Genomic DNA, 16609 nt, shown 5'->3' with positions numbered 1-16609 from the left:
TTTTATCGGGGAAGGGGAACAGGACTTTACTGGGGAACAGTGTGTACTTCCAGGACTTTTTTTCCAAGTCAAGTTGTTGTCCTTTCAATCTTAGTTGTGGAGGGTGCCGTTCAGCTTCAAGTTGTTGTCCTTTCAGTCTTAGTTGTGGAGGGCACAGCTCAGCTCCAGGTCCAGTTGCCATTGCTAGTTGCAGGGGGGCGCAGCCCACCATCCCTTGCGGGAGTTGAACCGGCAACCTTGTGGTTGAGAGCCCAGTGGCCCACGTGGGAATCGAACCGGCAGCCTTCAGAGTTAGGAGCATGGAGCTCCAACCACCAGGCCGGCCCCCTTCCATCATTTTTATTTTGAAAACATTAAAAACTTGTCTCATAGTTCCAGCCTGAGCATCATCCTCCCATTCTCCTCCATCAAGAAGCTCTCCCAGGCTCAGCCGGATGGCTTAGTTGGTTATAGAGCGAGCTCTCAACAACAAGGTTGCCAGTTCAATTCCCGCATGGGATGGTGGGCTGCTCCCCCTGAAACTCAGATTGAAAACAGTGACTGGACTTGGAGCTGAGCTGTGTTCCCCACAACTAGATTGAAGGACAACGACTTGGAGCTGATGGGCCCTGGAGAAACACACTGTTTAAATAAATAAATAAATAAATAAATAAATAAATAAATAAATAAATAAAGTTTCCCCAAACCTGGCTTGATTATGACAAAACTCTGGGGGAAGGAGGGGGGCGGAAGGAGGTAAATAAATGGAGTGGGGAAAGCCTGAACCTTTGAGTAGGCAATGAGAGGAAAAGATTACTTCTTATGTTGCTCTAACAAGCAGCTATTATCTCATTATCGCCTAATAAAAGACAGGAAGCTGAGAAACATGGAACTGAGATGAGCAGGGATTCACTCATACAAAGATGAGCAACTAGCCCCAAATTCCCAAACATTTGTGGAAAATTAGCGTCACAAACAAGAAGATCCAAAACTCAACAAACTGAAGATTTGGTAATAAATAAATCTCTAAAAAAAAAATACAGAAAATTGTAAACAGAAGTCTTGATTATTTGCCACCAAGATCCTGGTCTGTAAATATCATCTCCCCTAAAAGGAACCAGAGTGCCTTGGAGAAATGGTTGACTGGGGCAAGGAAAGTACCAGATGAGCCTGGAATATCTTAATGTATCCAGAAGTAAGGAGTGCTTCAACAATGATGGGCTCATGTCAGAAGAACTCAGGAGCCAGTTTGAACTTCCAGTAGCCAAGTCTGTGTCAATTTGAACATCAGAACAAATGACCTAACAAGACCATAACCCATTGACTAAAATAAGAATCCACGAATCTATAGTGATAAGGGGACCACACCATGGCCTCTTGACGGGATGCCATGAGAAGAACACAAACATCATGTCCACAAATTCACTGGACTTTGTTCTAGAAAATGTCAGTATCACAAAAGACAAGAGCTAGAGAACTGTTTCAGATTGAAGGTGAGTAAGGAGACATGACACTGAATACAAGATCCCAGACAGATTCTGGACCAGGAAAATACATTCTCAAGGATTTTGTTAAAACACCTCGCAAAACCTGAATAGGCCTGCAGATTATAGTTTTGCTGATGATTGTTATGGTATCAAGGCTAACTTTCCTGATTTTGATAATTATACATACTTGGTTATATAATAGAATATACCTGAAGCATTTAGGGGTAAAGAGGCATGAGCTCTGCAATTTAGTCCCAGTAATTCAGAAAACAGAATGGGTAGATATGTGTGTGTACACAAATTCCAAGATGAGCCTTTGTCACTCTTATATATACAGACAGAATGAAAAAGCAATTGTAGCAAAAGTTTACGAATATGGGTTAAATGACACTTTTTATACTAATTTTGCAACTTTTCTGGAAGTTTGAAATTATTTCAAAATAAAGTTAAAATAAAGTTTGGTTGTTGAAATAAAAAAAGAAAACCTCAGTAGGTGGGCTGGAAAGATGAAGGTAGGATGTAACATAAGAGAGTCAGGTTAGGAAATTTGGAAGAAACATTTGGGAAGCCAAATATTTTGTCTAAAAATAGTAGTTTCAGAATGAGACAAGTAAAAGAAGGGAGGAAATAATGGAAGAAAAGTTCCCAGATCCAAGCTAAGATTAAAAAGACCCAATTAGTACTAACAGAATGACTGTATCCAGACATGCAAATTTAAAATCGAAAACATCAAAAAGAAAATTCTATGTTTCTTTAATGAAAAATCAAGTTAAACTACAAAGAACTGAATTAGACCCATCCCACTTCTCACTGGCAATAAGGAATGCTGGAAGGTCATTGAGTAGTATCTTCAGAGTTAGATTCTATCTCCAGTGAAAATACTAGCAAAGTATGAGGACAGAATCAAATAAAAATTGCTTTTTAAGTGATTGAAATGCCTCCCACAACAATGTTGGTCTTTTCTGTCACAGCCTTTCAATTCTTTCTTTTAATGTTTTCAACACTGGCTTGGACTTTAGTACAGTGGAGTAACAGAGAAAGAAGTAACAGATGTGCTTCATCAACCTGAATCAGCAACCTGATTCTAACTTTGCTTTAAAAAATGGCTCCGCCCAGAAAAAAGAAAAAAAGCCCAAGTTCATTTTTCCTCTAGCTTGAAAATATTTTCAGTATATGCATGGCATATTGACTTTTAAATATTGGTAATATTTTAGGTTCCCTGTACAAAATTTAGGACGTGGTAGTGAGGTGAATGTAGGGAGCACTGGGGCATCTGGAATCCCTTGAATTTCATTCTGAGCATACATGGGACACTCAGAGTGACAGTCATTGGAGAAAGACTAGGAAGATAAAGTTCAGAGGAGTAATATTCCATCTAAAAATGAGAAAAATAATTCCTATTTTAAAGGGTGATTATGGATTAACCTTTCAGCCAAAGTCTCTGCTTCTGTTGGAACTGTTTTTTCTGTATGTACCTGTGCACTTGAATTAAGTTTCCTCTTCCTGACTCCCAGCCTCAGGATGATTCGCCCATTTCTGCTCGTACCTGAGCTCACAGTATGACTAGAACAGTGCCACTGCCATTAGGTGGCCTCTACCTACACTACTGGCTGGTCACCTTCAGTGACCTATATCCTCCTAGTCAAGGGCTTTATAGGGCTTTAAAGTGTGAAGTGCTAGAAATGGTCCACGCACTAGCAACAGGCAGATAAATATTTCTCCAAGTGAACGAAGACTTAATGGCTGAATTAGCATCTGCTTGAAAATTACCTACAAGGATGACTATTCTGTAAGAACAGTACCCTCATTTCTTAATGTCTACTCTATTAATATTACTAATAATATTAAAGAAACCTTGAAAATAGTCACTCTTCCAACTGACTAGAGTAACAGATTATGCTGGGAAGAAAAAATGAATGTATTTCTCAAGTTTTGGGGTTAGCCTTTTATATTTTATACATGGAAGGAAAGTTTGCAAGTATTTGATAGGCCCAGGAAAACCCTGATTCTTCATTAAGCTGGATCAGAGTGTATGCTATTGTTTTAAGAAACTGTGGAGAGATCCAGTCAAGATGGCGGAGTAGGTAACCATTGTGCTTACCTCCTGTGACAACTACATCAAAATTATAGCTAAACCACAGAATCACCTGAAGTCTAGCTGACTGAAGCCCTACAACTATGGACATACAGAAGAAGCCACCTTAAGACTGGTAGGAGGGGTGGAGACGTGGAATGAGCTGGTCCCACACCTGAGTGTGACCATTCAAAATCGGGAGGGATATCTGAGCTGTGGAGGTATGCCCTGGGAGGAGTGAGGGGTCCCAGTCCCATGCCAGGTTTCAGTGTCAGGGGGAGAAGTACCCATAACTCCTGGCAGTGAAAACCAGCAGAGAGTGTGGCTGACCGAGACATGGGCAGCTTGAGTCCCAGGCATTCCTCTTAAAGAGCCTGTGCAAAGACTTACTCGCTGATGGATTCACTCGCTCTGAGCTGCAGGGCTGAGGCAGCAGATTGAATGGCACCAGAACATACAGAGAGGAACTGAATTGTCTGGCTTCAGAGCAAGGTCTGGAGGTGCAGCTTTCTCCTGGACGGAGGAGCACGCAGAAGCCATTGGTTCTTTGTTGAGCCCACTCCTTCCCAGTGTACAGATGCAGGCAGATGCCCTAGCTGAGTTTCTGTCAACCTGACCAACACCATTCATCCACCCTGATTCCCAGAGACCCCACCCCACCCAACTTTCGGGAACACCCAAGCCACTTCCAGTGGCCTTTCCATATAAATGGCCTGTTCATTCTGCAGACTTTCCTAAAATCTCTCCAAGGTTCACAAAATCCAAACAAGCTGCATCTGGCTTCGGCATGTCTGACACCTCTGGCTGAACAGCCCCAACCCCAGCACTAGTGTCAGTGAGCCTCAGTTTGTGGCTTGGCCTCACGAGGCACCTCCAAGCCCAGCATGGGTGGCAGCCATCTGCAGATTGCTTTGTGGCTCGTGCCAGGTGGCCCCAGGCAGGGTACCGACTGCGGCTGAACCTGGCCTGTAGTGGGCCTCCTCCTAGAAGGCCCTGAGTTTGGCATACCAGATTACCAGCTTTGGACCCAGCTGGAGTACCACCCAGCTGATCCTGAGGACTACACAACCAAAGGGTACACTAGGCAGGCACCAGAACCTGCTAAAGCAAATCTTGCTCCATAGGGTAAGCCATTGCACAATAGTTCTTCCACTGTAGTCACGGCCAGTACTCACAATCAATCAGCCTGAGGATCAATCCCTCCCATTGATATGCAAACAGCAATCAAGGTTTGACTACAACGGAAGGGCACACACAACCCACAGAAGGGACACACCTCGAGTACTCGGCTCAGGTGACCAGAAAGACTGTGCCACTGAGCCCCACAGCACACTTACTACTTAAGGCCACTCTACCAAGTCTGGGAGACACAGCAGTTCTACCTAATACATAGAAACAAACACAGGGAGGGAGCCAAAATGGGGAGACGAGGAAACACATCCCAAATGAAAGAACAGAATAAAGCTCCAGAAAAAGAATTAAAATGGAGACAAGCAATACACCAGAGGCAGAGTTCCAAATACTGGTATAAGGACGCTCAATGATCTCAAGAAGACTTCAACAAAGAGATAGGAAACATAAAAATGAAGATAGAAAACATAAAAAGAACTAGTCAGAAATAAAGAATACATGAACCGAAATGAAGAATACATTAGAGGGAATCAACAGATTAGATGAAGGAGAGGATCGGATAAGCGATTTATAAGATAAGGTAGCAGAAAACAGCCAATCAGAACAGCAAAAAGAAAAAAGAATCCAAAGAAATGAAGAGAGTTTAAGGGGTATTAAGCATACAAACATTTGTATCATAGGGGTACCAGAAGGAGAAGAGAGCAAAGAATTAACCTGTTTGAAGAAATAATGATGAAAAACCTCCCTAACCTGGCAAAGGAAATAGATATACAAGCCCAGGGAGTGCAGAGTCCCAAACAAGATGAACCCAAAGAGGCCCACATCAAGACACAGAACAATTAAAATGCCAAAGGTTAAAGACAAAATGTTAAAAGCAGCAAGAGAAAAGCAGTTAGTTACCTACAAGGGAGCTGACATAAGACTATCAGCTGATTTCTGAACAGAAACTGTGCAGGTCAGAATGTATTGGCACGAAATATTCAAAGTGATGAAAAGCCAGGACCTCCAACCAAGATTACTCTACTCTCAGCAAAGTTATCATTTAGAATCAAAGGACAGATTAAAGAGCTTCCCAGACAAGAAAAATCTAAGAGTTCACCTACACCAAACCAGAATTACAAGGAATCGTAGAGGTACTTCTTTAAAAAGGAGGGCAAAAAAAAAAAAAAAAAAAAAAAAAAGATAAAAAACGTAATAAAATAGCAATAACTACATATCTAACTATTACTTTCTTTTTATTTTTTATTAGGGAATGTTGGGGAACAGCGTGTTTTTCCAAGACCCATCAGCTCCATGTCAAGTCGTTTTCAATCTAGTTGTGGAGGGCACAGCTCACTGGCCCATGTGGGAGTCAAACGGGCGACCTTGGTGTTATGAGCACTGAGCTCTAACCACTGAGCAAACTGGCCACCCCTAACAATTACTTTCAATGTAAATGGATTAAATACTCCAATCAAAAGATAGGGTGGCGGGCTGGCCCGGTGGCTCAGGAGGTGGGAGCGCCGTGCTCCTAATGCCGAGATTGCCAGTTTGATTCCCACATGGGCCAGGGAGCTGCGCCCTCTTCAGCTAAGATTGTGAACAATGGCTCTCCCTGGAGCTGGGCTGCCGTGAGCTGCTGTGGGCGGCTGTGTGCTGCTGCCGGCTGCTGTGGGCTACCATGTGCCAACCATGAGTGGCAGGCAGGCAGTGTAATGGCCGGCAGTGGGTGGGAACTGCTGTGAGCTACTGACAACTGGCAACTGACTGCCTCAGCGGGGGGTGGGAGGGGCAGGAGCACAAGGATCATACCACCAGCATGGGCCAGGGAGCTGTGTGCTACACAACTAGACTGAGAAACAACAGCTTGAACCAGAGTGTGTGTGTGTGTGTGTGGGGGGGGAGTGGAAGAAGGGGGGAAAAAAAGAGATAGGGTGGCTGAATGGGTAAGAAAACAAGACCCTTCATATGCTGCCTACAACAGTCTCACTTCAGAACAAAAGACACACAGACTAAAAGTAAGAGATTTCATGAAAATGGAAACAAACAAAAGCTGTAGTAGTAATATTTATACCAGACAAAATAGACTATAACAAAGGCTATATAACAAGAGACAAAGGACCCAGTAATCCCACTTCTGGATATTTTATCTGAAGAAACCCAAAATGCTACTTCGAGAGAACATGTATTATATGTTCACTGCAGCAGTTTACAATGGCCAAGATGTGGAGGCAGCCTGGGTGCCTGCTGATGGATGAAGAATGAAGAGGAGGTGGTACATCTATACAATGGAATATTGCTCAGCCATGGAAGGGAATGGGTTCTGCCATCTGCAGCGGCATGGGTGGACCTGGATGATATTGTGCTGAGTGAAGTACGTCAGACAAGGAAAGACACACACAATGTGATATTGCTTGTACATGGAATCTAAAAAACAAAATAAACAAACAAAACAGAAACAAATTCATAGATACAGAGAACATTTTGATGGTTGCCAGATGGGAGGAGGTTGGGGGATTAGGGGAAGGGATTAAGAAGTACAAATTGGTTATTTGAAAGCAGTCATGGGGATGTTGGGTATAGCATAAGGAATAGAGTCAATAATATTGTAATTACCATGTATGGTGTCAGATGGGTACTAGATTTATTGGGTTAATAGATAGGAGCAGGATTGGGAGGCAGGGTGAAAAATGTGAAGGGGTTAAGAAGTTACAAAATAGTCATGGGGTTATAACATAAAACGGAATATAGTCAATAACATGATAACTATGTGTAGTGCCAAGTGGGTACTAGTTAGGGGGATCACTTCTTAAATTACATAAATGTCTAACCAGTATGGTGTACACCTAAAACTAATATAAAATATTAAATGTCAACTGCAATTGAAAAATTAAAAGAAGGGTGGGGGGAAGGTGAAGGGCAGTAAGTGGTCCAAATTTCCAGGTATAAAACAAATAAGTCCTGGGGATGTAATGTACACCATAGGGAATATAGTCAATAATACAGTGATAGTGTGGTACAGTGTCAGATGGTTGCTGGACTCATCACGGTGATCACTTCTTTAGGTATATAAATGTTGAACTATGGTGTACACCTGCAAAAATATGTTAGCTGTATTTTAATAAAAATCTTTAAAAAACATGTGCCTCACCGTGACACTAAATTGAGATTCCCTTAAGGACTCTGTAATAGGCTATCTCCAAACATGTATTTTTGGGAGACATCACCTAGTCCTAAATCTTTTATGTCAATGTAACTATGTTTACCTGTCTGAGAAAAGGCATCAATAGGCACTTGGACTGAATAAATTTACAGATAACTGAGAACAGCTCTGACAGGTGGTGAGACCGAGTGCAGGAGGGAAAACAGTACCGCTGCAGAGCAGAAGGAAGTTACTTTGACTTCCCTTAAGCTTTTAAGAAAGCATGTGATGCAGCAGGAACAACATTACCCTCTCTGAGTAAAAGAAGCCAGTTACAAGAGACCAGGCACTACAGTAGCAGAGAGAGAAAAAAACTTGTAAGAAATTACCTGCCCACGTCATGAGATGAGCACTCTCTTACATTGTGAGTGGTAGTGTAAATGAAAAGTCCTCTGGGCAGCAATATGGCAATATTTCTTAAAAAGCTTAGATTTTTTTCCCCCATCTTAAATAATCTTTTAAAAGTTTATATCCACTAGGCCCATTTTTAGAAAGGTAATCTAGGAAAATATACAAAGATTTATATATGATAATGCATTGGTTATATTTTCCAAAACAATGGAAATTAACCGAAGTATTCAATAGGGAATTAAAAGAATATATTATTCCATCAATTTGATGGAATAAAATTAAATTTAAAAAATGTTTTCAATGGATATATAATGGCATACTAAGATTGTAAAATATTGTAAAAATATAGGCAGCAGAAAAAGATTGAAAAAGAAACATTCAAATGTAAATAGTGGTAACATCTGGCAATAGAATTTTGAATGATTTTATTTGTTTTATTCTTTCCTGTTCTCCAAAACATCTGCAGTAAGTACATATTTTTAGAACTGGAAAAAAAAATATTTTGTTTTTTGTTTGTTTCCGTTTTATGAAGAAAAACAACCTTTACTATAATAGGTCTATGAGTTCTCTATTTATACAAAGGAAAGAGTGTATGGTTGCATGGTCACTTACCTGCCCCAAGCTCTGTACTGAGTTTCTGGTAGCTGAAATGTACATCTCAGGGGTATATGTATGTACACTAAGTCATTTGTCGTAAAATCTCACCAGGCACGTGTAACTTCTGACACGCTGTACAGTCCAAGTAGAGTATCACAAAACACATTACTAAAGTATACTAAAATAAGGTTATTTACTTAAAAATGATACATTAGATGTAATCTATATATAGAACAAAGCAATTAATGGTAAACTTAATAAGGCACCTTTTAAACCAGATGCTGTACAAAATACATTTAGTGTGTTACATACCAAAGATGAATCTATACTTTTGGTGTTTTACAATTGCATAATAAAACTGCTTGTTTTTTAACCCTTCTTTCAATGTCTATGTACAATTTCCCTAATTAAACTATAATGGTATTTTCATTTTATACAATATATACTACATTTTAGTTTTTAAATGGGCAAGGACAACAGTCACTAAAAGGGCTTAAATAATTCCACTGAAAGCATAGTACAGACAGAGCACAAGCTAAAATTACAATATATTTAATCCTTTGCAAAAGCAGTATTCACATACTTTCCTTATGGGATGATCATTACATGTGGCTTCATTTGATGCTGCCCTAGATTTAATTTGGTTTTTACGAACATGACAGCTGTCTGCAATTCTCGCTGTGACACTGGTAACAGCACTGAGGCAAGAAGATGAAGTGCTACACTGCTTTTTAACATCTGACCCAAGCAAATAATAAATATTAACACTCTTATACAGTACAAGAGCTGCAACAATCCTTTTTAAAAAAATCAATTAGTATTTCTGCTGTTGAAATTATTTTAGATATTACTGTAGAAACATTGCAAAACAACATGTATGAAAAGAATGTGTTATTTAATTTATAAAAATCTTCCCTGGAATAAATTATTCAGTATCAAATTTGATCTAGGGCCAACTTAGAGATGCATGATTCTTTAAAAATTGTATTGCATTTTTGTTTTGAACAGAAGCAAAAAATCCGGAAAAAAAGGTACTATTTTTTTAAGTTAATAATAAATCTGGCACATTTTAGGAAAACAATTTTCAAAAACTATAGGTCAGTTTCTAAGTTTAGAAATACTTCTGGACACTGAAAAGGCAATATATGTTGGTTGAAATAACTTTTATGAAAATATTTCTAGAGAAATTAGATTCAAATTTTTTGCTTCAGGAACTTGTTCAGTAAGAAAGCACAGGGAAAGCTTAGAATACACTGAAGCCAATCCTAACGTGCTTGTAATTCTAGAAATATTTACCAGAATAAACAGAATTCATAAGAAGAATTTTCTTTGAGGGTTAACTTTTGTTATATTCAGGTAGCTTTGGTTTTCTGTTTGTTCTTATGTTTTAATTATTTAAAGGGATAACAGACAGAAGCCGCATATTTTTAAAATGCTAAACTGTGAGACCAAATCATGGCTTGTAGGGTTTTACAAATTATTAACTACGATACTATATGCTACTTCCTTCCTCTTCCTCTTTAAATATTTCACTTACTGGATGAACTTAGAAATTAAAGAGTAGAAGTAAGGAGGAGAGGAGAAAATAAGTTTCATGCAACTTTTTTAGATGTTAGGATTTCCAATATGGCATCATTTGCTTTTGAAATAACATGTTATACTAGAAAATACTTTTATTTAACAAGTCTCTACCATTAATTCTTGATATTACAAAATCATTACAGTGGTCTTGTACTTACTTATACACTACCTGTAAAGTTTTGCTTCCACATATTAACATTTCTAAAAACAGAGTTTGCCTTTCCTTAGATATTTTCTTTGTTATTAAGATGACAAATGATTTTAGATTTATAGTTTATCAAATAAAAAAATAAATCAAGGTTTACCTTCGACTAAGTAGATCAGAGCTCGTAAGTATTCTTAAATCACATGGCAATTTAGATAAAAATATCTCTAAATCTCAGTATAGAGATAATGAAAACATTCTGAAAGCGCAAGTTATTGGGTACTGTCAATATATAAATTTACTTATCTTGAACATTTCAAACTGGAATTAACATTAGATGAAAATTATTAAACTTAGTTAAAACTAAGTTAAAGCAAGTTTTGTGAAATTTGGTGTACAGACAAATATATAATTTTCATCCTTACGTGCCAATCAAATTTTTGGTAATAAAGGGACACGCTCTGATTCCTCCCCTTTAAAGTATTTTGATCATGTGATAAATCACATTTTTGTTATATTTGAAGAAAATTGTCTCACTTTATGCACCCATGGTTTGTTTGTTCAGAATATTAATATTTAAAAGGCATTACAGAAGTATAAAAAGTTTAAATAAATCAGAATTATTCCTTGGGATAACAAGGCATGAATAAAATACGTAGCATTTTCCTGAATAACAGCTATATGGTACAGACATAGGTACTTACAGATACTGAAATTTTGTGCCTGACTCTTCATTGTCTTCACAAGTTATGGAACAGAAATCACAAAATAAAAAATCTCAAATGATTTAAATGTCTAAAACAGGTGTTGATAAATTTATCTCAGCTTTGAAATAGAAATTTCTAATTAGAGGGATCTGTTCCTAAGGGAAAATTGAGATGATAATATCTTAATGAAAGTCTATGCCTGAAGTTAACAAGTCCTAGGTTTTGATATCCTACTTTGAAAGCATTAGTTCTGAAAATTCATACGTAGTTTTACTTTATAACATTTTCTTCTGTCCATCTTTTTTTCTCCTTAAGGATGGGATGTGAGGTACATGTGAACTGGTTTCTACAGTATTAATGTATGTACATATATAAAATATTGTTGTCAGAGGAGCAAGTGTTTTGCAAATAAAGCGTATTACACACAAAATATAAATAACTTCCCTTTTAAAAGTTACTGAGAATAAAGAATACAGAACATGATTATAGGCACTTAACATTGCTATCGAATGCAGTAATTAGTAATTCACTTCAATAAGAAGTGGTTTCTTTACAAGGTTCATGGCATTGGAAGTTCCAACTTTGGACAGAATTCTTTTCGTGACAAAATAATAATAATTACAAAAAAAAAATGGTGGTGGGAGGAAAATAGTTCAAATTTACGGGCACTTTCAACTTCTTTTGGCTTTTATATCAACTTTTATGTTAAAAATAAAGTTGGTGGAGAAGCTAGCTCACCTGCAAGGTAAATGGCTTTTTTGTGATTGGCAAATCTTGGTCAGACCATGCATTTTTAAAGCACAGAACCAACAGCCACTAATATCCTTCTGTGCATTCATAAATGATTTTCTTCTAATTCAAACGGCAGCAGAGGAATCCTGGTTTGCCTGTGCGCACACACCATGACCAAAGAATGATAAACTCTCATCAACTAAGCATTATCCCAAACAGATCATAATCCATAGGCTGTTTACAAAGGTAGAATACAAACAGATTAAAAATTTTCAGGTAGAAGGCAAGTGTATATTTCTCCATCTCTGCTGAATTCGTTTATCTTCTTAAGGCTTTCACAGAAAGCACCATTTTATGAACAGGTAATTCAGTACCCAGAGTTTGACTGGAGGCTTATTTATCAGGATTAAAGTCTTGATGCAGTTCATAAAACCCAATAAAAAAAAAGGCATCAAAAACCACATTTAAAATAAAGCTGTCCATATACAAAGAATGAAGTGTTTAGAAGTTCCCAGCTTATGTTCTACAGAGTACTGAAAGGTTTAATATTAGCAGCCTGTGAAGGTGTAGTGAGGAAAGAGTCTGAGAACCAAGTTATCCTTATTCTACTCTAATTCCACCCATTCCTTGGGTGAAAACAGTTCTTGCAGTCTAGAGTTTCTCCTCATGATTGCTTAACTGTCAAATCTTTACATCTTGGGATTCAACCATCTTGGCAAGTGTCTTCTTGATTCTCAGCGCTGTAAGTCTGGAGGCTGGATTGTGGGCCCAGCATTCTGACATTAGCTTCAAAACTGCTCGTAGACACTGAAAAGTAAAGAAAATGTCGTGAGCGGGTAAATACCCTTGGCAACATTCCCCAAACACTTCCTCAGAGGACTAAGTTCCACTTACTTCATCACTGTTCCATCGATTAGACACAATTGGCCGCAAACGTTTGACACACACAACCTCACGCATATCTTCATAGGATGGATCATTGGGCACCATGTTGTAATACGGCAACTGGTACTCTTCTACTATCCCTGTGGGGAGTAAGAAAACGCAGTGGGTGAAGGAATGGTGGCGCAGTAAGCTCTTCAGCTTACTCAACTAAGGAACTAAAACTGATTCCCACATAGAGGAGAAAAAAATTACAGAACGGATGATTCACTTGTAATAATGTTCTCTTTTTTATGTCTAATTATTTCCCCTACGTCCATCAGGATCCCCATTACAGCTGTGGACATACCAACATCCTTAAAAATCCCAAAAAACAAGGTGAAACACTCACTCACACTAAAATTTAACCGACTTATTTATGTGTGTACACAATTGTTCCTACTAATGGATGTATTTTTTTTTTTTAATTTTGTTTTGTTCTGTAGTAGAAAGATAACATGATATGTAGAAAAGAGGTACCACAGCAAGCCTGAGCCTGCTATCCTTAAAAAGGCCTGCTTGCAAGGCTGGCCCTTGGCTGGTGTCTGGGAACTTGTCTGATCAACAGTTCCCTACACTGACATAAAACCTTCCCTAAATGATAACATTGGCTTACTGTGCCTAGAATATTTGTGCAAACAATATGGTTTATGCTGAACACCGGCTTTCTTTCTGAGTTTGGAATTTTGGTACACTCTAGGTAGAGGGGGCCCATGTGCCCAGCCTCCCATAAAATCTTTGGGAACTGTCTCAATAACTTCCCTGGATGACAATGTTTCACACATTGTCACAACAGGCTAGAGGAATTAAGTGCATCCTGTGTGCCTCTACTTGGAGAGGACTTTGGAAATTTGTGTCCAATTTCCTCTGAACTTTGCCCCACATACGTTTTCCCTTTGCTGACTTTGCTTTGTATCCTTTCACTATAACAAATTTTAGCTGCGAGGACAACTGCTGAGTCCTGTGAGTCCTAGTGCAATCAGAGCCTGGGAGTGGTCTTGGGGACCCCTGACATACGTGACATCTAAAAATACGTAACAGGAGCTGTTAGTTTTTTTGAATGATGTGGATACAAACCTAACCAGAAACGCACTCCCTGAACTGCTACCTACCTCCTGTGATACAACGACGAGCCATTTCCCAAATGATTAGGCCAAAGCTATAGATGTCTGCCATTATGTAGGGCTGGAAATGGTTTTTATTCAGGCTTTCATCTAGCACTTCTGGAGCCATATAGCGTTTGGTACCAACCCTGGTATTTAAGGGTACATCAACTTCATTTGTATCACTGAAACAGAAGACAGGTAACGTCCATGTTGATGGTCAAGAACAAAACAGTTTATTTTCCATTTTTTTTGTGTACACACACACACACACACACACACACACACACACTTCTCCCTATCTATCTATCATCTATCTATCTAAAATCTCTGTATTCCTCATCAGAAATCCTTGGGGCCAGATGCATTTTAAAATTTAGTATCTTTCGCATTTTAGAAAAGTGATGTACCCTTTAAATATATGCCATATGTTATTTAACATCCCCAGCAGGGTCCAGAGCAGTACTCTTAATCAAGAGGAATCATGCTTTCACGATTCTCATGTGATGATATAGGATTACATTTTCTTCTTTATGGGCCCAACCAACTTGGTTCTGTTATGTGTAATGTTTATACAATCATACTAACAATCAGTAATAAATGATGTTTATTGTTTTCTCAATTTTTGGAGTAAATTTTAGAGTTGAAAAACGTGAATGCTCTGTTGTGTAGGCCCCCGGTTCTGGCAGGTTCTGGAAACGACTCTGAAGCACAGATTAACATATTTCATATTTTCTTATATAGCATCTGATGAATATTTAAGCTAATAAACACTACGTTGATTAAAAAAAAAGGATTAGAACACCAGGGAAAAAGATTTAATTTTTTTAAATGTTTCTTTTATTATGGACTAGTACTTTTATCTTATGGCCTGAAATTAATTCTGTAATGTGAAACGGCTGCTGTACTCTAGAGTTATAACAATATTAAAACAGTTTCAATAGTTTCCTAAAATTTTTATAAATGTTTAAAAATATTAACAGCATATCAAGTGGCATTTTAATGGAGAAATGGCATAGTTATACTGTTTATGGGAGTGTAAATTGATGCACGCTCTCTCAAGAGGTAACTTGCAATATACCTTAATTTAATATAGACATACTCTTGGTCTAGCTCCCTCTCTAGGAATCCACCATGAAGAAATACTTGTATAAGTGCTCAAGGATATAATATATGTAGATAAAATACAGTTTTCATTAAACATTTTTTAAATTATAGAGATAAGCCAGAGGAACTTTAATGCCCATCAGTCATGGAGTAAATTACCGTACATCCATATTTGGAAAAACTGCATCAACACTGTTAAAAAGAATGAAGTAAGTCTACATAAACTGAAATAGAAGGATGTGTAAGACAATAAAAAAAGGAAATCAAGAATTATGTAGAATAGAATGCAACTTTTGTAAACAAAACGCACCAAAACAAACCAACCAAGCCAAAAACCCAATTATATATTTATGTAACTATATAAGCACAAACACATGCTTGGAACTCCACTATCCAGAATACAAATATTCCAATATCTTTTGGAGATTAACATAAATAATTTCAGAACAGCCGGCAAAGAACCACACTCACCTGTTGAATTTAACAGCAAGACCCAGGTCAGCAATACAACAACTTCCATTTTTCTTGATGAGGATGTTTTTGCTCTTTAGATCTCGGTGAGCAATTGCAGGCTTTCCTTGGGTGCCATAAATTTCCGTGTGGAGATGGCACAGACCACAGGCAGCTGAATAGGCCAACTTGAGGAGGGCTCTGGTGTCTAGTGTAGCACATTTCAGGAAATCATAGAGAGATCCATTTTCATGGTAATCAGTAATTAGATAGAGCTGAGTCCAGGAACCTGTACCCTTAATGTCTGCTGCTATGAAACCTGTTCATTGAATGAGTTGAAAAGGTTAGTTATCAGAGGTGGCTATGAAGAATAATGAATGCTCATTTAAGATACTGAGAATAAGTCAGGTATCCTGTGTAGACAATAAACATTCAATTTGCTTAATAAAGCTTCTTGAATATGTTCCCCAGATTTACACATATAACTCTATAGTTCTGCAATAAACTTAAAATAACATTAATGATCATCATGAAAATGGTAATAGGACTGAGAAGATCACATACCATACAATCACCTGGGGGAATGTTACCATCTACATGCTTCTTTGATTATGAAGAACAATAAAGAAGGAATGTGCAAAAGCCTCTCAATTTCACTTTGAAAAGGGGATATATTAAAATAATAAAGTTAGAAATGCTCCACTAAGAGTTTGCCTAACCAAACTAATTCCATTTGTCCATCAATGCGTCCTCACATCTACCTTTGGTCTGGGTGGTTGACGAGCAGGTTGGTGATACTGAACCCCTTTCCTTCTCCCCCTTCAGAAAAAGGTCAGTAAAAGCACTGGGTTGAAGTGTCCTCCCCACCACCCCCCAATTCACATCCACCTGTACCTGTAAGTGTGACCTTATTTGGAAACAGGGTCTTTGTAGATGTAATCAAATGCAGATGAGGTCATACTAGATTAGGGTGTGTGTCACAATTCAATGACTGGTGTCCTTATAAGAGGGAAATTTGGACACAGACACACAGGGGAGGCCATGTGATGACAGAGATAAGAAT

The 16609-nt window shown here is 38.2% G+C and overlaps 1 protein-coding gene across 1 annotated transcript in view; it reads right to left on the bottom strand.

Annotated features, from left to right (window-relative positions):
* Positions 1-11172: 11172 nt before the first annotated feature.
* The window catches only part of BMPR1A (bone morphogenetic protein receptor type 1A), a 138916-nt gene continuing 133479 nt past the window's right edge, over positions 11173-16609 (bottom strand). Inside the window, exons 10-13 of the mRNA XM_033130700.1 lie at positions 15568-15865; positions 13999-14174; positions 12860-12990; positions 11173-12772 (exon numbers count right to left, since the gene is read on the bottom strand). Of these exons, the coding sequence (XP_032986591.1) occupies positions 12647-12772; positions 12860-12990; positions 13999-14174; positions 15568-15865 (731 nt within the window). The 3' untranslated portion in view covers positions 11173-12646. The remainder of the gene's footprint in view (positions 12773-12859; positions 12991-13998; positions 14175-15567; positions 15866-16609) is intronic.

The sequence above is a fragment of the Rhinolophus ferrumequinum genome, chromosome 16 (genome assembly GCF_004115265.2).
Source record: "Rhinolophus ferrumequinum isolate MPI-CBG mRhiFer1 chromosome 16, mRhiFer1_v1.p, whole genome shotgun sequence".
NCBI classification, from domain to species: Eukaryota; Metazoa; Chordata; class Mammalia; order Chiroptera; family Rhinolophidae; genus Rhinolophus; species Rhinolophus ferrumequinum.
The sequence above is the reverse complement of the archived record's forward strand: the minus strand, read 5'-3'. Positions and strand labels throughout refer to the sequence as shown.